Source organism: Euprymna scolopes, chromosome 17, assembly GCF_053919585.1.
Source record: "Euprymna scolopes isolate OS-2025 chromosome 17, ASM5391958v1, whole genome shotgun sequence".
NCBI lineage: Eukaryota > Metazoa > Mollusca > Cephalopoda > Sepiida > Sepiolidae > Euprymna > Euprymna scolopes.
In genome coordinates, this window is record NC_136498.1 from 21,508,223 (window position 1) to 21,532,721 (window position 24,499).

General features: G+C 32.7%; 1 protein-coding gene across 1 annotated transcript in view; it reads left to right on the top strand.

Annotated features, from left to right (window-relative positions):
- LOC145296709 (muscle, skeletal receptor tyrosine protein kinase-like) overlaps positions 1 to 24,499 on the top strand; it is a 669,635-nt gene that overhangs the window by 217,730 nt on the left and 427,406 nt on the right. Inside the window, exon 3 of the mRNA XM_080142688.1 lies at positions 16,851 to 16,874. Coding sequence (XP_079998814.1) covers positions 16,851 to 16,874 — 24 coding nt within the window. The remainder of the gene's footprint in view (positions 1 to 16,850; positions 16,875 to 24,499) is intronic.

Below are 24,499 nucleotides of genomic sequence, written 5' to 3' on the forward strand. Positions count from 1 at the left end.
GAGAAGTAACCTCTCTTTTATTTTCGTTTTTTCATCGGCCCCTTTTTATTTTATGGGACGTATTTTTATTTATTAAATATTTAAATAATTTTATGTGCATAACATTTTATCCATGGACACGTGTTTAGAGGTTAAAGCTGTCATCAGGATGGGCTAACTGTCGTTGAGTATATAGGTTGAGAATCGTCCTTACACACACGTACAATCTGACTAATATATATATATATATATATATATATATATATATATATATGTGTGTGTGTATTTGTGTATATATATGCATATATATATACATATATATGTATATATATATACATACACACACTTTGTGAAATATAATTGAAAAAACATATTTCACCACACACACACACACAAACACACACATATATATATACATATATATATATATATGTATATATATATATATATATATATATATATATATATATATATATATATATATATACGGCAAACCACGTTGACACACCGGTTCTCGTCAGATCACCGATGTTAAGCAATGTTGAGCCTGGCTAGTACGAGATAGGTGACCATTTGGGAATTCTAGGCGCTGTATGTGCTTTCCGCTTATCTCGGCATTGTTTCCAGTCTTCCTGAACCTTCACTTGCTATTGGTATACAACAATGTCGACTCATATGTGGTTGGAGATTGCGCAACTCTTGCCACAATTTTCACCCGCAGACACCATTACAGTGGGTATCCATAGTCTGTCAAGATTGAAGGAAGCCATTATATATATATATATATATATATATATATATATATATATATATATATATATATATATATAGATAGATAGATAGATATATGTATGAGAGAGAGAGCGATGATATTTATGATTTTAAACCTATAAAACTATATGAAAGTACCACTTTAATTCCAAGTTGGAAAATGTCCTTCTTTATACATCAATTAATCTCTTAAAATCACTACATTAGTCTTAATATTATTGAAGCGATCAGCAGCTGTTTATCAGGCAAAACCAAGGGATGTAATGGATATCTATAAAAGAGAGATGGGGGGATATAGAAAACGTGGAAGTATTGCTTTCCGATCGAAACCAGATATTTCTCTGGAGTCCGATTCGCCTCACACGTGTACAAGTTCAATAGTCACTAGCAGAAGATGGTTAAGTGCATTCTGAATTCGTGATCACAGACTAGACTTATATAGGTAAGTGATTTTAGCTGGATGTTGTCCAGGCAGCACTTGGTTATCCTGCTTTGATATTTATTTCACAATAGTGGGAATTTTCTTCGCTGGTCAAAGATGCCCTCGCTCTCTGCCGCGTCGATTTGATCTCTGCCAACTGGAGCAAGAATATTGCCGCTGACACGGAAATAAATCTGACGTACAATAATTGCCTGACATGTCTACAAGAAATTTTGGAAAGCACCAAATTAATTTATTGATGTTTTTGTACGCAGACATTTTTTTCTTTGCAAATTGTTGCAAATTGATGCAAATTGTCATCAGAACCATTTCGTTTGATGCCAAAGATGACAAGCCAAACATTTTTGAAGTACAGAAACTTTTATGTTTTAATTTTTTATTGATCACCGCTTTAATTAAAGTGTGGTGTTACATTTTCATAAGACGTTTTGGCTCGGAGACGATATGTCGTTCCTCAATTTCAGATACTAAAATGTGTATAATCTCATATACACCTCCACGTAGTCATTGTAGTTTCAATAATTCACACAGACATAAGCGGCTTTTTACCAATGAATTTGTTAACATAAAAAGTGAAAAGAGGGAGATACATAATGAGGTGGTTATTTTTGTCACGTAACTAAGGCAACTAATAGCGTCTATGCAATGTTCACGACTTCCGCTAGTGCAAAACTGTAGATTACCGAATATAATATCCCGAATTCGGCGCTTAATAGTTTTAAATTTCCTTAATTCCCATGGCTCTGAGGAAAAGGCTCGGCTAATGGAGCAAAATGGTCGCTTTGTGACTGGGTTCGAATCTCATAACCGGCAGAAATTGTTATCTATACTGATGATTGCGTAAACATTAAACACTAGTGATTATTAGTAAAAATGAATCATTATCATTTAATTATATATACATGTGTGTGTGTGTGTGTGTGTGTGTGTTGAACATTCACTTGCCACTGGTATTTAACAACGTCGACTCAGAAGAAGTGTGGTTGGTAATTGTGCAAGTCTTGCCACTAAGATTTTACGCGCAGGCACCCTTACAGTGGGTAACCATAGTTTGTACATAATCTCAAATAACATGGACACAGAGCAAATATTTCCGACAGGCAGTGTTATCTATCTCCAATCCAGTTTTGTTTAAAAACTTTCAACATTTATGATCCCTTGAACTACAGAACCATTTTTGTTCTGGTCAGAGCAGTTGATTTTGCATATTTTTGAATCCGTCTCCTTTTTGTCTGTATGCGTGTCTGCCTTTCTCGTTTCTCTCTCTTTCCTTCTCTCCATCTTAGTATCTTTCTCGCTTTTTTCTGTCTATCTTAATATCTCTATCTCTACATCACTCTGTCTGTCTGTCTGTCTGTCCGTCTTTCTCACTCTCTGTCTCTCTGTTTCTCTCTCTCTCTCTCTCTCTCTCTCTCTCTATATATATATATATATATATATATATATATATATATATATATATATATATTAAGCCCACCCCCTCTTTGGGTAGAGCACTGTCGTAAAGAATCTCACCCGTTACTTAATTGGCTGAAAAATGCGGAGCTCGTTGTTTATTTGTTTACAAAAAGGCGAATATCTTAAAGCTACTTAAATATTTAGCAATGTGATTGGTAATTTAAAATTCAAACTAGAATTAAAAATTAAAAATCTGTTTCATAAGAAGGAACAACAACAAAGTCAATAATTTGTACGATCGTTTCGGAAACGATGTTTTAATTGTGATAGACATTAAGTTACGAACAATAATTTTGACGTATAGTTTTTTTTAACAAAGTCTCTTGATCAGCAAAAGTATTGCGTGGGTTGTTTTATATGTAAAAGACACCATAAATAAACCTAGCAATTATTAAGTAAGGCAGATTTATCTGGAAAAAAATAAAATAAAAAGGGAAAATATTTACTTGATAAGAAAAGGAATATGATGAAAATATTTTTTTTCTGTATTTGTATTTTGTATATTATTAATTTTTTTTATTGTTAGAACTAATTATTTTTATGAAGATTATATAGCAGGCTGTAACTGTAGAAGAAAACACAGATGCCCTCTACAAGGTTCATGCAAAATAAAGAATGCAGTTTATAGCTGTACAGTATCACAAACCCCAAATTTAAATGAGGTTAACAGCGACCATAACTCGACCACCCGATTAAATAACTACACCAACTTTAACCAATCTATCAATCAAATACAAACCAACCCATCACATACCAATGCCACCCCTAATCCATCTGAAAATAAATACATTAAACAAGACGCAACCTACTTTGGTTCCACATCTGGACTTATTAAGCATAGGATTTCAACCCATTAGTATTCCTTTAAAAACTACTCCCTGTTGAACCAAACCACTCTATCCAAACATATTTTGCGACTCAAAGATAAGAATATTTCCGTCAATCTGAAATGGCAAATGATAGGATCATATAAAGAATATAAACCAGGAGATAGATTCTGTGCACTTTGTACACAGAAGACCCTAAAGATTTTAAAATATGACGATGTCAAAAATAGAACCACCCTCCCAAATTCAAGAGAGGAACTTATTTTCTCATGCAGTCATAAACGTTGGTTTAAATTTAACAAATATAAACTACCATAAGTCATTAAAAATGTTACTTATTAATATTCAATCTTGAAATTTAAGTTTAACTTGATACGCTTATTAATAAAATTTTGATCATCAATATTACTATTTATATTAGTTTATCTGACACATTTACCATTATTGTATATTATTTAAATATATATTTAAGCTTAACCTATACTATATTTATTAATTTCAATAAATAAATAAATAAAGTATTAAAAATACTAAATTCAATAAGTTACAAATATAATATATTATAATCTAAGTAGAATAAACACTAAGTATCTCCTTTTCATTATTTAATTAGAAAAATAAGATTATCTCCCTCTTTGCTTTTTTAAATTAGGCGTTTGCTAACATATTCTAACCGCTAAAAAATGTTCTATTGGCGTTCTTTGTGAAAATTCAACATTTCATACATTTATAAGCTACAATCAACATCCAAATGAATGCTTTGACGATAATTACGGTTTTCAAAAGGCGAACAATTAAAAGGTATATATATATATATATATATATATATATATATACCTTTTAATTGTGCGCCTATATATATATATATATATATATATGTATGTATGTATTTATATATGCATATATATATATGGGTGTATGTGTGTATATATATACATGTGTATATATATATATAATTCTTAATTTTTATTAAAAGCATATTATTATAAACTTGTATTTAAACCAAATTCAGATTTATAATTTTACTCTATTTTTTATTCTCAACCCATATTGCTTTATTTATCAAGTAAATATTTTCCCTTTTTATTTTAACTTTTTTCCAGATACATCTGCCTTACTTAATAATTGCTAGGTTTATTTATGGTATCTTTTACATATAAAACCCCCACCCAATACTTTTGCTGATGAGGAGACTTTGTTTAAAAAATACTATATGTAAAAAGTATTGTCTTTGTTGTTGTCCTTCTTATGAAACAGATTTTTAATTTTTAATTCTAATTTGAATTTTAAATTATCAATCACATTACTATATATATATATATATATTATAGAAAAATGTGAGCATGAAAAGTAAAGTGGTTAAGCTTAAACATGGAAAAGTAAAGGATTAGTTGTTAAAACTGGAAAATAAAAGGAAAAGCTATTCTCGTAAAAAATATAATAAATTTATAACTTAAAATATTGCAGCATTAAGAATTAAATTGAATTTATAAAAAAATCTTAATGCTGCATATTTTTAGTGATAAATTTATTATATTTTTACTAGAATATCGTCCTTTTTATTTTCCAGTTTTAACAACTAAACCTTTACTTTTCCATGTTTAAGCTTAACCATATTAATTTTCATGCTCGCATTCTTCTATAATCCATGATTTTTCCAGGTTTCCAATAAATTCACTTGTTCTTTGCTTGATTTCAGTCTTTTTTTTTGCCCCAATAAAAAACATATGTAATAACAATGTACGACACTCGTCTGCTTTCAATAAAATAATCCCATTTATCTCACTTTCATGGTTTCATTCTGTCTGTTTCACAAGTAACTTTTTTCGCGACAGTAGTCACTGAAGCGATGATGTTGCTATGGAAACCAGTCATAAAAAGCGTCACTCACGGCTTTACATATTTTTACGATTGTGAACACCAGAAAATTCATCATAACTTTTGCTTTACTGAAGGAAAATTGAAAATATTTTTAACAATATAGCTGAAACGTGATCTATAAACTATAATAATTATTTGAAATTTGGTCGAAAAATGAGTAAGCGGTGAAGTTTTAAAGCAGTTCTAAATGACTAAAGCTTCCTCTTAACCGTATATTTAAACACAACCGTGTTTGAATTATATTTATATATATATATGTGTGTGTGTGTGTGTGTGTGTGTGTGTGTGTGTGTGTGTGTGTGTGTGTGTGTGTGTGTGTGTGTGTAATGGTTCCGAAGTTACTAACTCTTTTAAGTGTGTAAGTGCTGCGATACGCACATATAGTCACATGTATTCATCTGATTGGCTATAGACTTCCTGCTACTACCACTCCCTGTACATGCACTGCCCCCCTGGCCCTCTGGTGCCTCGGGCGACAAGATCAAAGTGTAGTATCTTTTCCGACAGATACTGCAAGCAAAGACCATATGTGGGGGTAACCCCACATATCAGACCTTGGTCAATGTAGGGATCACCCTACAGATCAACAGTTACTATCCAGCTCCAATTTCCCACCTCTCGGGAGCTGGTCCCCTTTTCCCTCCCCCTCCCTCTCTCTCCACATTAAAAAACGGCCTTGTGCCTAATTTGCTCAGTGGGGAAGCAAATAAATACTACCATTCCCTGTACATGGCCATACCGTTCAACACTGAATTAAAATAAAAAAATTTTTTTTTAATTCACTACCAACTACATATGTCCATATGTAACAGTACCAACTACACATGTCCACGTGCAACATTGCAACTACAGAACCCACCATATTATTGAACTATCTTTTTTTCAATTGTATTGTATATATATACGGCATAATAACGTTGACACACCGGTTTTTGTCAGATCACTGAAGGTAAGCAACGTGGAGCCTGGCTATGGAAAGTCTACTGTCTATGGTAAGCACTCTCGATATGGAATGCAAAATTCAAAATTTTAACGGCTCAAAGACCAAGCAAGTGCAGAATGTCTTTAAATAAATAAACATATTTATTTATTAAAATTCGATTCGATATTTTGATCCATATCCTCAATTTTTATACGTACTATAGCCGGTGGTAATGATTGGCACGTTTTTATCGGATGTTGGTGAGGTATAAGGTTTAATTTTATGTATATATATATATATATATATATGTATGTATATGTATATATATATGTATATGTATATATATGTATATGTATGTATGTATATGCATATATATGTATATGTATGTATATGTATATATATATGTATATGTATATATATGTATATGTATGTATATGTATATATATGTATATGTATGTATGCATATGTATATATATGTATATGTATATATATGTATATGTATGTATGCATATGTATATATATGTATATGTATATATATATATATGTATATGTATGTATATGTATATATATGTATATATATGTATGTATATATATGTATATATATATGCATGTATATATATGTGTATATATATATATGTATATATATATATATATATATATATATATATATATTCGGTGTGTTCCATTCTCTTCTTATCAATAATGGTTTCTGTCCAAAATTTCCGAAAACCATGAAGAAGTCATTAAACTGGAAGCAAAATCAAAAATGTCTATTCGTTTCTGACATTAAATATTTTTGTCATTAAAGTTTGACGGATTTATGTTATTTATTTATTTGTTTTGCTTTTGATTTTTCCACGAATATTTTTTTATGAATTTCTTATGTACAAAATGTCATTAAAGACGAACAACTTTTACTGGCAACGTAAAGTTGACAGTTTAAAAGGACTTGTCATCAATTTACTTTGAAATAAAAACGAAAACAAGAAGGCATCAGGAAATTTAAAGCTTACCTTGTAATTGAGATCAGAAATACAATAGGTCGATATAGAATAAAAATATACATACATACGTACTACATGGTTTAGTGACCAACATACATAACTAATATTGTTTGTCAATGCACACACACATACCAAGTCTCAATGTCTCATTTATGATATGAAAAGAAACTGGAATCTTAGAGAGATATGAACCATACCAGTTATTATATGTGCCACAGGGTTTATGAAGAAGAACCTAAAGTCCTACTTAACTAGTATTCCTGGTGAACCAAGTGCAAAAGAGATCCAGACAATTTAACTTAAGGGAACATCGAAGATACTAAAAAGAGCTCTCTGTTGGTTTTAATAAAAACAGGTCAATGTTGGCAGCTGGTTTGGCTGCCCCATACCCAGCATTACAATCTTCAAAGAAAGAAAATGAAAAAATGTATAATAATAAATCCGTATTCTTTTTTTGTTTTGAGAAAAAAAATAAAATAAAAGATGTAATAAAATAAATAAACAGAAAAATGGGACCAAACAAAGAGAGAAACAGAATTAACGGGTGACGTCGTAAGTGAAATATTATCAGCCCTAACACGGCAAAAAGCATCACTTTTCTAAACTCCCTCTATATAATTCAAATGAAGTTTGCATGCGAGCGACATTCCAGCTATGATTTATGAAGGTGTCGACGTCGAAAAAGTTGCTATGGTAACCAACAGCCAATCAGAAGAAACCGTCTCTCACGCTCCGCACTAATTTTGAGGAGTTTTAAACACTAGTAATATAATTATTACTTTTGTTTTCATGAACGAAATTGACATTTTTTTTTCAAACTATAGCTGAAAAGGTGACCTATGAACTGTAAAGATTATTTTAAATTTGGTCGAAAATGAGTGAGCGGTGAAGTTTTAAAGCAGTTTTAAATTAGTAAAACTAACACTTAACCATACATGCAAACAGAATAGTGTTTGAATGACATGCTATGACGTTATGCATGATGTCATAGCAGATGATGACATAAATGTCATAGAAGATGTCATACATGATGTCATAGTAGATGACGCAATTTATCACGCCATGCATGACGTTTTTATGGGGTAAAAAAAAAACGCTGTGCAGTCTGCTAGTTATATATATATATATATATATATATATATATATATATATATAGTAATTTATAAAATATATATGGCGATTAAGCTACACTGAATATTCGGCGTTTCATCCACTATAGGATTCGTCAGGCTTATGCGCGAATTCTGTGGTTGTTTTTCGTTTTTATATATATTGAGGTTTGAAACGCCGAATATTCAGTGTAGCTTAATCGCCATATATATTTTATAAATTACTAACTAGCTCTACCTACATATTGAGCACTTTTGAAGTGAATACTTAAAGTTTACGCATTAATCTATACTTTCGTATATTAATTTTATGTGAGTAAATGAAGTAGTTATATATATATATATATATATATATATATATATATATATATATATATATATATATATATATATATATATATATATATCTTTATTAGAATTGCAAAATTTTAAAATGTCGAAAAGAAATGAACCATATTCGGAGGTAATAAAAATGTGGAATTTCCACAGGTCCCGCTAGTTGTTATTATTATTATTTGCATCGCGTTTTTGTTTTTAATTTTTTTTTTTTTTACAGCAAAGTAAATCAATTTAATAACCCACCAAATTTATATAATTAAAATTAAATTTAAACATTCATAGAAGGAAGGCACATAATAGTTAACGAAGCCCAACGCCCTTCCCATGTTAAAATGGTTTTCTAAATAGTAACATTATTATTTAGAAATTCGTTCGTAACAATGGGAGGGGGAAGTTGTTAATATTTTGTCCTTACATCGTTTTCTCATTTTACCTACCAATCGTCGACTATTTTGAACTGTTTATGAAAACCTTTAAGTAGCATATCGTACACTAACGACGAACTGATACAATTTGGCTTTGTTTAAAATCGAAATAAATCGTCTGTTGTCTTTTAATTTGAAATACATTACAAGGAAAACGTTTGAGAAAAAAATATACCCGAAAATTACCCGGGGTCTATGTAATAATTTGAAAATTTACAAAAACAAACAAACAAAAAAAAAACAAATCTCCAATTAAATATTCATAAACATTAAAAGAATCGGAATCAGAATCGGGAATCGGATCGGAATCGAAAATTTGGAACAGAATCGGTAATGTGATCGGAATCGGCAAAAATGTTGGAATCATCCAATCACTAGTATATATACATGTGTATATACATACATATATACATAACGTCATATAGATGGAGATGTACGCATACATAATTTAATCTAATGATATATTATATTAATGTAACTCAGAAAATAAATGAATATTTGTTAAACTAATAGAAAAAATATTTCCTTTAATATGATATTCGTTTCATTTTTTTAAATTAATAATTCTGAAATGTGTGTATTTTTTTTTTTACTTAAATGAATAAAACTATCTAAATAGAGTAATTAATTTTATTTCTTTAATTTGTTTCTACTGTGATTTTAATTATATTTCTGTCAAGCGCTCGAAAACTTAAAAATAAAAATAAAAAGGAGTTTCAAATACTTCGAAAATGGCGTCGTTCATGGAGGGGGAGGGGCGTGGCTTGGAAACATCTTATAAGTTGATCCAGATGAACTCTCGTATCACACGGGAAATCTTTCATTTTTGACGAAGCAAATTACGGACAATCATTATTTAAAATATTATTCATTAGAATTTCAACTTGTTTTGTTTTCTTCCTTTTTAGAGGTTTTCTCTAGAAAAAAGATAATAATTGTTAAAATAAAAAAAAGAATAAAAAATCTCCATATTAATAAATCGCATCCATTCAATGCGCCCGTATGTTTTGCGACTGAAATAATACCCATAACTTTAATATGACAAACCGAAAAAAACTATTTCAAATTCGTTTAACAGACCTATCATCCGTATTATTTAAATGTTTCAGACAAATGTCCTCACGTCTCGATCGATGTAACCTGCGATCTTTCTCAAGGGCATCCTGCCGAACTAGGGAATATTTCTGTCGAAATCGAGAATTTGTAAGGAATTTCCAACGGAATTCTTTATTTTAATCTATGGGGGTAGTTTGCCCCTTTTCTCTCAGCCATGATAGAATAGGTTCGAAGTAATTCGTAGTGTCGTATAGTGGGAGTCTGTATAACAGCGACGTTATATATATATATATATATATATATATATATATATATATATATATATATATTTACGTGTCAAAATATATGATCGTCTAGTGATTGTCTAAACAGGACATATAATAATTATATCATTAAGCGACAAATTACAGTCTCATGGGGTTTACATCGGTCACCTTATCCATTTGGGTTGATCTTGATTTGACGGGTCCTCGGAAAAACAGTAAATAAAAATGTGTACAACCCGAGGTATTGGTGGTATATACAGTAACTTTATTCCGGATGTCTCCCCATTGGTAAGCTACAACGTGTCCTAGATTCTTATTATCGACATCTTCCTTTATTTGGAGATATTCTCGGCTTAATAGTCAGCACCTGAATGTGCTGAAGAGTGTGGTGATCACCTGGCATAATCAGGTGACTGCTGGCAGACCCTTTGTGTGCTAGCAGGACTCGACTCTTGCCCACAAGTCCAAAAAGAGCCAGGTTTGGCTTCAGAAAGAGTGCTACGACTTTGTACTCTTCTCTCACTGGCCCCCTCCTCCTCTGACCTAAACCCGGTGGACTACAATATTTGGTCATGCGTCGAGAACATCACTAAAATTACCTCCCACAACACTAAAGCAAACCTGATCGCTGCCATCTGCCGAATATTCGGCAAGGTCGCGATGCGCGTGTGGAAAAGGCATGCTCCTAGTTCCGGACCCCTATTGAGGCGGTGACTGGGCTGAAGGCGGCTACATTAAATGGATGTCAGCTCTACTGCGTAATCGAGTTACCTGAATTGAGTTTCTCAATAAAAATTTAAAAAATAAGCTAAATAAATCGTTGTTTTCTATACGGCGACACTTTTATCATTTCACCTTGAATAAAACGATAGAACCTTGGTATAGACAGATATTGACATAACAATGTACTGTACCAACCTCACACAAGAATTAATATAATCTAGTTTTACGGGCCCTGTCGGTGGGGCACTAGAATACGCCGACTGTCCCCCCCCCTGCAGAAGGTAAAAGTCCCTCAATGGGGGTCCTGGATATGACCTTAAACTATATCCAATGGTGAGGCCCTAGCTTGTGGGCTTTGGGGAGTGTGGAGCCACCCTTTAATTACCATTGCTCCCAGGTCCACTCTGACCCGGAGTGATAGTACCTGTTAGGGTCCCAACTATGGGTTGAATAGAAACTGACGTGAAAACAACAAATATATTCTATTAAAAAAATGTTTTCTTCAAAATCTTTGGATTCGGCATTAAATAACCAGAAAAGGGTTGATATGCCGTAAAACAGAAACAACCAACCAACCAACTAGTTTTACGATAATTCGTTATTGTTCATTATACATTTCTGAATTTCCCAACCCATGAACATCATCATGCTCTCATTTATTTTGACATTTTTTCTAAACAAAAAAGATACGCACTTAATCACCGTTGATTTCGAAATCAATGAGTTACGGCTTATCCCTTTTTATTTAATTCTTGTACTTTTATTCGCGTAAACAATACTTTCTGTTCTTAATGAAAATAAACACTTTTTTGCTTAAACAAAAATGGCTGCACGTATCGAAATATGAAAAGCGACAGATATGTTCCCTACAGATTTCCGTGCTACTCAGAAGGTCCATGCGAAAGTTGTCAGTCCCGGGAACTTCAAATTGGCTCTGACGAAAAAGGATTAAATCTATCATGGCTGAAAAATAACTGACATCTATCAAGCAAGGGCAGATAATTTGATGTCAAAGGTGACTGGATTCGAAACCATCAAATTCTACCTCTAAAGCAATGACTTCTGGGACCCCCTCAAGCTATAGACGATTGAGAAAAAAATAATTTAATTCATCATTTTGCTCTATATCAGAATATCAGTTTCTCTTTCCATACCCCCGGCGATTGTTTATCAGTGGGTTCGGTGGCGAGGGATTAAGCAAATTAGCTATATGAGTTCGCTGACGTGAGAACACAGAATTAAATCTTTTTGACGTTAAAAAATATGAATCAGAGAGGAAAGAGAGCGGGGCAGAGGGCGGGACATCAGAAGTTGTAGAAGATACTGGAAAGCGAGCTTTCTATATATTATGGAGAAAACAACATATCCTGCCGAATAAACTGGTAACTCGCTCTGGTAGCCATTTACGTTTACCCGGTATGCTTTTAGAGACAGTAAGTTCTTTTAACAACAGAGTTATCAGTTACCAAAACCTGAATCCCACTCGAGGATAGAGATTAATGATTGTACAGTGACCAGTGGGACAACAGCGTAGTGATCGGGAGATGTTGAACTTGAGTAGAATTCAATTATTTAAAGAGACGGCTCAGCAAGAGCTTGTTTATATTGAATTTAAAAACAAGTATCTTGTAGTCAGCAGGAAAGCAACCCCTCCGTACTGAGTTCCACGGGCGGGCTGTTCTAGAAACGAAGCTTTGTTTATGAAATTTGCGTTGAGATTAAGGTACAGACACAGATTGGAGAAAATTGTTGACAATAGTTGTAGTGTTTGTTGTGAATGTTTTGCGGGAAAGGATCATAGCTCAGTCGAGCATTTGCTATGAAAATTACACTAGAGCAGGGATAGCCTCGCATCGCCTCTTCGGTGAAAAAGAAGTTACAGGGAGGAGAAAAGGGCGTTACCTTCTTGGTTCAGAAGCCGGTTTTGAACCATGTCAAAGCAAAAATAAGTAATCCGACCGGCTCCTCCCAAGATGTGGTATCAATACTCTATTTAAGGTGAATTGGGAAAGGAAAGTTAGATGTAAGCGACCTACTATTTTTACTTTCTGGATTCTGATTCGCGGGCATGTAAGAAGTCTACTATTTCTACATTCTGAAAGCATAACATATGTACAAGGATATATGAAGTCTACTATACTACTTTCCGTAAAAATAATATATATATATATATATATATATATAAAGATGTTATATGGCTTCCGTTTCTACATTTTGACTTCATAAAATAGAACGTAGAAAGTCAGGCCACTTACATTTATTATAGATCCAGAAAGTAGCAACGAAAGATTATTTACATACTTGTATATATTTTCTTGAACCAGAATGTAAAAAAGGAAAGCCCCTTACACCCTTCCGTATTTGTAGAACATTAACGTAAAAAAGACCTGTCCATTGCACCTTTGCCTGTAATTTGTAGAATCAGAACGTAGAAAAGTAAAGTCGCTTACACCCTTGCGTATATTTTTCAGAACTAGAAATAAGAAATAGCAAGTCGCTTACACCCTTGCGTGTGTTTTATAGAATCAGAACGTAACAAAAGCTAAGCTCCTTACACCCTTGTGTATATTTTGTAGAACTAGAATGTAGAAAATCTAAGCGCCTTACGTATATTTTGTAGAATATAGAATATACAAATTCCGTACACCCCTGCGTATATTTTGTTTAACCAGAACGTAGAAAAGGCCCATAACACCATTGCGTTTGTAGTAATATATTTTGTAAAGCCAGAATGTAAAAAATATCCATCCTTTTATACACTTTGCGTATATTTTGTGGAAGTAGAATGTAGAAAAGGCAACCCGCTTACACCCTTGGGTATATTCGGTCGAAGTTGAACCAAGAAAAATCAAACCTCTTACATCCTAGAGTATAATTTGTGGAACCATAACGTAGAAAAGGCAAGCCCCTTACATCCTTGCGCACTTTTTGTAGAACTATAACGTAGAAAAGGCAAGCCCCTTACATCCCTGCGTATATTTTGTAGACCCAGAACGTAGAAAAGGCAAGCCGCTTACATCCTTGCACATATTTTGTAGAAACAGAACGTCTAATCTGTAAGCTCCTCACGCCGGTGTACATATTTTATACAAACAGAGCATAGAACGTCATGCTGCTTAAACCCTTGCACAGATATTATAAATCAAGAAAATCGCAACGACAAACCTCTTACAAACTTGTACATATTTTGTAGGACCAGAAAATAGAAACGGCACACCACTTATAAATGTGTACGAGGGACGTTCCAAAAGTAATTCCTCTTATATTTATTCCACCTAAATAGATTAGAGGGGGTTGCAAATTACATTTTTTTATTATGACTGAACTTATGCATATGTGAACTGAAAGTGGTATTTCTGTTGCAAAGAATGACGTTGTGGGACTATTAAAAAGTAACCCCTGTCATGGACGTGCGCCAGTAGCAGAGATGCGTCATTGTATCTCTCTATGAAGAAAAGTTGAACCGATCAACATACACCGGCGCCTGTGGAAAATTTCTGAGCTTGGTATCAGCAGAGTTAGGAAGTATGTTCGTTGATTGTAGACTGGCGACAGAGATATGAGTTACAAAGCATGCTCCGAACGCTCATGCACAGCCGTCACCTCATCGCTGGCAAGAACTCCATTGAGAATATGGTGACTATAGAGAAAAATAATTTATGTAGACAAAAAGGTCGCTTGTTTTAATGGTGTCACTTCTGTTTTTGTAGTTCTTCAACGGCCAGACACGTTTAATGAAATGGCCTGTTACACTATTGCAGATGTTGTGCGGCCAATGTGATACAAACTGCAGGTTATTTTATACCGTAGTGCATATTTTTGGAACCTAGTTACACTCAATGATTAAAGCAACATAAATTTAATGAAATTTTATAATTTTAAAGCATTTTTTTTTCATTTAATAATTCAACGGAAAAACAATATTGTTGTAATCTATACAGGTAATAAAATAAAATCGATTTTCACATCTTAATTAGGACAACATAAGATTATAAAAAACTTATAATTCTAAAATGATCACGATTCCTGCCAATAACTAACGCACGTTTCCAGAAATTAATCTGTTATTATTCTTACATTAGTTCCGAACATTTGACTCTCACAAATTAATCATACTTAGAGAAGTGGCCATAACTTTCACTCACGAAAAAGTAGATACTTTCTCTTTCTGATCTATCACCGGGATTTCTGTTTCACTGTGTATCTGTTAAGGCTCATGCCGTTATTGTTAAATACAAATTTCAAAATGCTATTTTAGGCATAATAATAATTTGGTAAAAACAAACGGTGTAATATTAAAAAGGAGAAACATCCCCGGGTAACTTCACGTTTGTACAGCTTGTTGCCACGAAGAAATTCTTATTCTATTTGAAACTGGTTTATTGATCACAATAATATATTAATTCATTGCCGTTTAAAACATAAGGTAAGAACCATGTTCATTTGGAAAAGGGTATGTTCGAAACAGCCGCTGTCTCATCGTCACAGTGTTGAATCCATATAATTATCTCATAAGTACTTCACAAAATGTACTTCGACGAACTCACTTCTTGTGTACTTTTTCTCAATGTAAATACTCCCGATCAAACCGACTTAAAGCAGAATCTCACTTCTTCGCCGTGGATGTCGAAATTCTTTCTACTCTTAATAAATTATTTCTTTACACGCCTTGCCTTTAGAATTCCAGCCCTGCTTCCTGCCTGTCTGACTCTATTAACATGCTGACATTTAAATGTAACTAAACTTCTTGCTGTACGACTCCACAGTTAGGATGTTTCTCTAATCTTAATCTGGCTTCAAACCCTGTTTACACATTACGTATCAGTGCCTGGGTGCTTTCTTTGGTGTTAATAAAACTTTTTAAAATAGATTTATATAGCGTCTGTCTTACTTTGTAGACAAACAGTGCCACAATTTATGTTCAAAAAACATATCTGCGTCTGACATTTTTTCTGGAATAAAACTTTTAAAGAAAATTTACTCACGAAAGTACTACGACTACTACAATTTTTCCTTTTCTCTTTTCTCCTCCTCCTACTATCACTACTACTATTTCCCGTCTTCTACTTTCTCCTTTTCCTACTACCACTACTACAATCCCTCTCGTTTCCATCCTCCTAATACTACTATCAATACTAGAATTTCGCCTCTTCTCCTTTTCCTCCTCCTACTACCACTACTACAATTCTCCTCGTTCCCTCCTTCTCCTACTACTGCAACTACTACAATTTCGCCTCTTCTCTTTTTTCTTCTCCTACTACCACTACTACAAATCCCCTCGTCTCTTTTCTCCTCCTCCTCCTCCTACTACTACCACCAGTACTACGATTTCCTCTTATTTTCACTTCTTCTACTATATCTACTAAAATTTCTCCCTTTTTCTCCTCCTACTACGACTACTATAATGTCTCCTACTTCCTCCTCCTTTTATCACTACTGATGATGATGATGATGATGATGATGATGATGATGATGATGATGATGATATAAAACTCAAAAATAATGTATTCATTTGAGTTGTATTCAGTGGATGTAAGCCATGGTTGCATGAAAACATGCAATTTTTATTAAAACAATTTTTTTCGTTATTATTTTAAATGAGACTTGATTAACTTTCGATGATATTTGTTTTTATTTTTATTTTTCAGATGACAGGGAACCAAAGAGATATGGTAAACACTATTTTTTTAATTTTATTTTATTTCAGATTTCTTATTCTTTGTGGTTCTTTGAAGCATGTAGTCATGTGACAGTTTTCCCACATTTTTTTACACACAGCCATATGCGTTATTGTTGTAAGTTGCAAGCTATTTCACACTGTATCCTGATTAGCCTGTAGAAGAAAAACAAGTCAGTGTCTCCCTCTCCACATGGGCAGATAGTTGAGTCGGTTTTCTATCCTCCTCTGACCGTAACCGTTTTGATCGCCTCATTCCCGTCACATGAAATTGACTCCTTTCCATTGGACCGTAAGTGCTTCTAAACCAAGAGGAAGGGCCTCACAAAGACGGGAGTCTTATGTTTGTAGAACAGAAGCATTTTCTAGAACAGTGGTCTTGAGATGCTTTTAGGGGCTCGGTATGGGTCAGGAAGTTTCTCCTTTATGCCAATCGTTGAGCTGTTGATTCACAGTCATGAAAAAGATGACGTTCATCACAGGCAGCATTTGTGAAAACAACATTCCGTATTGATTTTATCAATTGTCTAAGAAAAGATACGTATTCTGTTTCAATCCAAAACATGAGATAACAATAGATAACAATAGATAACATCTATTTATGAAAAAATGTAATTGTTTTGTTGTCAGTATCTGCAGTTTTGAAAGCCAGATTAAGAATCAAAGGGCACAAATATATTTCCTCTCTTTGTGTGAGAATGTACAGGGCGCCCCAAAAGTCGAGCACTGTGTAGATTTTTATGAAAATACAAGGTGCCTTAAATAAGTTTTTAAACTTTTTCGCATGGGTGCTTTTATTGCTATTACAGACAATCAACTCTAGTCCCCTTTGAAGTAATCTCCTCCGGCTGTAATGCACTTGTATCGTTCACACAACCTTTGGAGGGCCTCATTGAAGTGCTCCTTTGTGAGCATGTCAATGACCCTCGTCCAAGCCTCTTTCATCTCCTAAATTGTCTCATAACGATAGCATCTTAGATTTTCCTTGAGCTTAGATACAAAACAAAAGTCACGGGGAGCAAAGTTTGAACTGTAGAAATGGCGGGCAACTGCCTTGATGGCTATCTTGGTCAAATAATCTTATCTTTTCTGGGCATCATTAGGGCAAACTTCTCGCAAATTTTCCGTATCTTCAGTTCCTCACAAATAATTGTGTGTACAGTTCCCACACTGACATCAAACTGTTCATCTATTGTCTCTATAGTCTCTATTTGGCCAATCAACTCTGGTGTTATGACTTCCTTACTCCTCCCACACCTCTCATCATCCCTAACAAACTACCTGCCTTCCTTGAATCTCTTATGCCACTCAAAAACTGATGTTCGATTAATACAAGATGATCCAAATGCAGTCTGAAACATTTCGTTCGTTTCAGTAGCATTTTTCCCCGTTTAAAATATAATTTTTTTATATCTTTCTTTTAAAGTGTCCTCACGTTCACATTGCATGTTTGTGATTCACAAGCTGTGATATTCAGGCTTTAATATAGGGCATTCCAATTCCTTCTGTGGCTGGTTATTTGAACCCGAAATCATAAAAATTGGTCAGTCATTTCATAAGTTGTATAGCAATAACATACTGAATTTTCAAGAATCTACGACAATTTAAATGCCTGTATAAAAACATGTCTGAAAACTTATTAAAGACACCCCGTATTTATAAATATCTATTTTATTCATAATAATCATAACATATGTTCAAATAGTCCGCCGTCTTCATTTGACACATGCATCAATTCACTTTATAAACTGTCTTTTATTCTGCTGATGGATTTAGCGTTGATCTTTTGATGTTCATTTTGTCTTAAGAATACGATATGCAGATGATTTGCTAATCGTTAACTTCTGGGTTATTTCCCTTGCTAATATCATGGGGCTCCTAGTAGCATTTGACAAAAACGATGGTTAATGTTTCTTCATCAATTGAAGTCTGTTATCGAACACATTTCTCGCGGTCGGCAACTGAGCCAGTTTCTTGGAAACGTTTGATCAAAAGACAAGGGTTTTATCGTTCAGGATGAGTGCAGTTGAATTCTCCATCTACAAAGTGTTATATAACCCATGTTTTCCAAGCATATAAACTAATTAAACTCTTTCTTGTATTGTTAATTTATTACGCATATCAAATTAAATCTGAAACACACAAAAAAAATGTTTATGGTGCACGACTTCTTAGACATCCTGTACAGTTGATTTTGATTTTTTTTTTTTTTTTTTTTTTTGTAGAGTTGTTATTATTGACTATTTGTATTTTGGGGGGATGAAAATTACTGTTCTCATCTTGAGTGTTATTCTCACAACGTTTCGGCCGATGTAACCTCCGACATTTATCAAGTGCGTTTTTGCCGAATCCGAGAATAGGTACGGAATATCGAATTATGAAATCCACAAGAGTAACTTAGCTTTCATTCGTTCATTCAAGTAGCCGTAGTGCAACAGATATAAGTACTCAGTAATAATCAATTCTAATGAACATTCTAGGTGAGTTGGAAAATTAAAAACTCAATGCAGACGATACTAAGAATACAATTACGATTTACTTGAGATTTCTACCCAGTCATGGCTTCACGGAACAATAAGAGCAAGCTACTCGTATAAATATGTGTAAAACGAGCACAGGGATACAAAACCGCGCCGATGCGACAGAAGGTGAGGCTTGGAAGACAATGTGTGATCTATAAGATTAGAATACGTTTACACTCTATTTAACTCTGTGTTAGTCACCTGGGTGTTCCAAATATGGGTAGTCCTATGAAGTGTTTATACACGCAATTACAAAAATGTTTATAGTTTTATTATTTTGTAAAATATCGTTGTCCTTTTGGTTGCAAATATATCTACCGTTCCTGTTGAACAGTTTTAATCACTTGTATCTTGTTGATAATAACATTAAATAATGCGATACAATAACATTAAATAATACGATAGAATAGATTATAAAATTAAGGAAATATTAAGATATTACATTAGCTAAGCTCATAGTTACAAGACTGAAATAATAATAAAGTGTCAATAACAAACTAACCCTAACCCTAACCCTGACCCTAACTAACCCTAATCCTAATCCTAACCCTAACTAACTTATGATAAAGGAAATACGAAAACATTAATTCCATATTAAATATCATAGAGTAGTCTAATGATGCATAATATGCGCTTATATACAAAATTTAATTTCCAATGGAAAAATATAAAACTATATAAATCATAAAATCATACCTTCGTTAGTCAGCTGAGGTGACTGGATACACCAGAAGGACAAAACGACGTCTACCTCCAAAGAAAACTAAGGTACAACTGCGTCATACCATATGAGTAAGGGAAGTACTGAGAGAAAAGTAAAAAATGTTGCCAACTAGGAATTATGAGCACTTAAAAAAAATCGGGGTGACAAAACACCCCATGAGACTAATGCAGGGTAAAGAGGGAGAGGTTACTGGTTGATACTTAATCTCCGGATTGGCAAAAAAAAAAAACTCCTTGCACAGGCGAATCCTGGCTACTTTTCTATATAAGTTGTTTAGCCTGGTGGAGGGAGCTCACCTACTTGGCAGCACGTTTATGTACTTATTCAAAATCATGATGCCTTCGATCAAGGAGTTTTAACGTGAATCCCCATGCAATACTCTACGTATACAAGAATCAAATATACACTGATACTCGTTTTTGCCTTGGGAAGAAATGGAATCGTCTTTACAATCTACTGTTAATTTCAATATATATATATATAGGGAAAGTAATAGATGCTAACATTAAAACACAAAAAAAAGTTATCTTTTTATATATGTTTGAACAATGTTCCATGTTGGAAAACTGCAGATAATCCCCGGTGGAAATATTTATTTTCTTATATTTGTTAAAAAAATTAACTTCCCCTTGATATCCTTAAAAGTAATCATGCACTATTGGACTTCGCTCTAATTCATATTTTTAGCCCTTTGCATAATAAACCATTATTTTAGCTCGACGCACGGGCTTTTTCTTCATATTTTAAGCCCTTGCATAATAAACCATTATTTTAGCTCGACGTACGGGCTTGTTCTTCAAACTCGTAATTTTAACAACTGAACGTAGAAAATGGTGTAAATCAATTTCAAGAACACTTCGAGAAAACCAAACTCTTTTCAAGAACCAATTCGAAGCATTTAACCAAATCTATCCTCCTAATCGAATCTGTCGGTGGGACGAATTCCAGCAACGGTGGTAATTCTCCCATTAGCACTTTCAAAAAGCGATGGAAATTCGATGCAAACAGTAGATGACCTCCAACCAACTTTAACTGTGAACAACTCGATACTTGGAAATCTCTCTACAGACATCTAACAAAAGTGGACGTTGATTTGGCACGAATATAGATTATTGGGTGCTAGCTTCGGGATGATGGATGGGGAACACTTAGAACGAAGCCAGCCTTCGAGTAAGATTAGCGGAAATGGTCAATTTACATACCTTGAAGGGCAACGGGTTGGGTATTTGACAGGTAAGAATGATTAGATCAATGAAAACTAGAAACGATTGGTACAAGGTGTTTGTCGATAAAATAAAACGAATTAAGATTCAGAGGTGTCTGCGATGGTGTATATATTGATAAGTAAATAAATCAATAAAATCTGTCGGCGGACAGAAGCAGAAAAGCACTTACTTTGTATGACAAACGTTTGTTAATAATATAAATATCTGTGATGCTATAATAGAGATTCAGAGTGTCATTTTCACAAGGTTTCGATCTATGTAACCTCCGACCTTCTTCAGGTGTATTTAGTCGAACTTGGGAATGTTTCGTCGAACTCGGGAATTTGAACAGAATTGTTGTTTGTCTGCATTAGAAAAATGTTGGAATAGTATTATTTTTTAAGAAAAACATATTATTGTTTCTGACATCCAATCACTATTAACATATCTATTCGGAACATTTTATTTTATGATTAAGGGATGCGATGTTCGATCAACACTGCTGGAGAGCCATGATTTAATATACTGTTTTGTTTTTAAATCCCCGAAACATGTTCGTGGTAGACAACTGATGATCCTAGAAATAACATTAAGACTCTTGTTAATTCAAGAAAGCAACTTGGTGCAGTGATTGCAGATAATTAAATGTCTTACTGACTAAATAGTTTTCTAACAAATGATAAAAAATATAAAAATGATATAAGGTTTTTTATATAGTTTTAAAATTTGAACACTTCCAAGACTATATATATATATATATATATATATATATATATATATATATATATATTCACCTGCAAAATATCTAGCTAATTTGCATATTCTTTTAAACATTCATTTTAATTAATTTTCTATTAGCTTTTTCGATTTTTTCATGGGATGATCATCTTAACTATTACATGCAGATATTCTATATAATTCATACTTGCATAATATTTGCGTAAAAAGGTTACAGTAAACACAAACTTCTTTCTATATATATTTATATATTCGTATATATATTTGTTAAGAAAAGTTAGCCTACCAAACTCCTCTGTCAGTTTCTGGTCTACAGACATGAAACTTTATACATAGAGTATTCGAACCTATGCGAAACTTCATATTTGAGTTTAACCATGGAAAATCGACGCAAAAGTGTAAAAATTAAAAAATTGAAATTTGTCAGGTGAAGGTCAAACGACGGCATTACGAATATGCATGCGTAACGTAATAGGCATTGGTTCATGTTTTAATGTTTAGCTTTGCAGCAAACATGTATTTATATGTCAGGCATTAATATCAAAGGAAAAAGTAAATCATAATGTAAGATAAACTTCTCGGTGTGGTGGCGTACGAATATTTTTTTTTTTTTTTTTACCTTTTAAATCATTACGATATATTGCGTCCAATATAATAAGAAATAAGAAATCTTCATTAATCAAAATGCTATATTTAAACGGATTTTACGACGGGGCAATGCCAGGCGGCCTGCTAGTATCTTATATACATACACATAGCTGACTTTATAAGTATAGATATCATTAACTATCTGTTAAATAATAGGCAATTATTTACTTTTACGTATAATATTTATAATTTCGAAAAAAATAAATTGGGTAAAACATAATAAAGACTGTTTATTATGAGATTATTATGTGGGCATTCCATCAGCAACACCACTACGAATAAGAACAACAACAACAACAGGATTTGTAATGAAAAGTACATGTTCGTATAAATTGGCCGTGACTAACTCACGCATAGGTATAACACATTAATATATTAATATATATTCGTCTCTCTTATTAGTCCTCGCTCAAATGTTTTAAATAATAATAATAATAATAATGATAATAATGATAATAATAATAATAATAATAATAATAATAATAATAATAATAATAGAATAACAATAACAAAGACTTTCGCTGGCGAGGACTACTAACTACTAACCAGTTATACAGTCGTTTTGAAATTTTCATCTCTATTTTTCTCGCTATGTACTGAATATTTGTTAATGAAACCTATATGAAATATTCTCCTTATTAAATTCTAAAGATGTTCTATTCTGGAAGAAGTTTAAAAAAATTTAATTTAAAAATGTTATTTTAAAGTTTTTGTTTAAAAAAATTAAGATTTTCTCATTATTCAGACCTTTAATCCAATGTCTTGCAAAAAATGAGTTGTGGTGTGAGGAGAAATATAAACTGGAATAGAGAGAAGGAGAGTTTAAAAAATATAATCTTAAAAAGATAAGATACAAGTTGGAAAAGCATTTCATCCAAGGCATGAAAATTGTTAAACAAAATGTTTTTACTATAGGCGTAAAAAAATAAAGGTACAAGATTCAATTTGAAATTTATTTATCTTCAAAGTGCACTTTTATAAATTTTACAAAGTAAGGTATAAAAATTTAATTTAAATTTAATCAAAAAATTACCTTGGATTTATTTTATGTAATGTACATTTTGTTGCAATTTAAAAACGTTATCTTTCATATTGCAATTAATGATATAGATATAAAATTTTCAATGATTTTTTAAGTGCAACAGAATGTACATTACATTAAATTTTCATGCCTTGGATGAAATGCTTTTCTAACTTATACAAAGATTGTTTGAGGTATTTGCATAATAGCTATTCCATAATACGGTGTCTCTACTATTTTTTCTGCTTAATTTAATAGGATGCTTATGTTTTTGTTTTTTTTTTGGGGGGGGGTCTTATTTTACTTCCTATATCTATTCCACTTCATAGTTGAAATTACTTGAGAGTGTTTTGTTTTTATTTTTATTTTTTTTTTAATTAATTTCCAGAAAAGAATTGAAGAATCCATATAACCAAAAAATAAAAAAAAATGTCAAAAGTAAAAACACAGAAATTAATCACAAATTAATACCAGAACGACCGATTCCTGTGAATGTCATTGTTCTTTGCAGACAGAAACCTGCTTGGAATTACAAGCAGCACACAAGACAATGTTTTCAAAGGAAATAAAATTGATGAAAATCTAATCTAAAAAAAAAAAAATAATAATCCCGTTCACCATTTTCCATTCCTCTCAGACTTTATTTCTATTTCACTGTTTTACAAAAAAAAATGATTCTAAACTTTATTGAATTTGCCAACATCGTATGGAATTGGATTTTAATTGATTTTCTTCCATACATATTATTCGAACGCAAAGTGT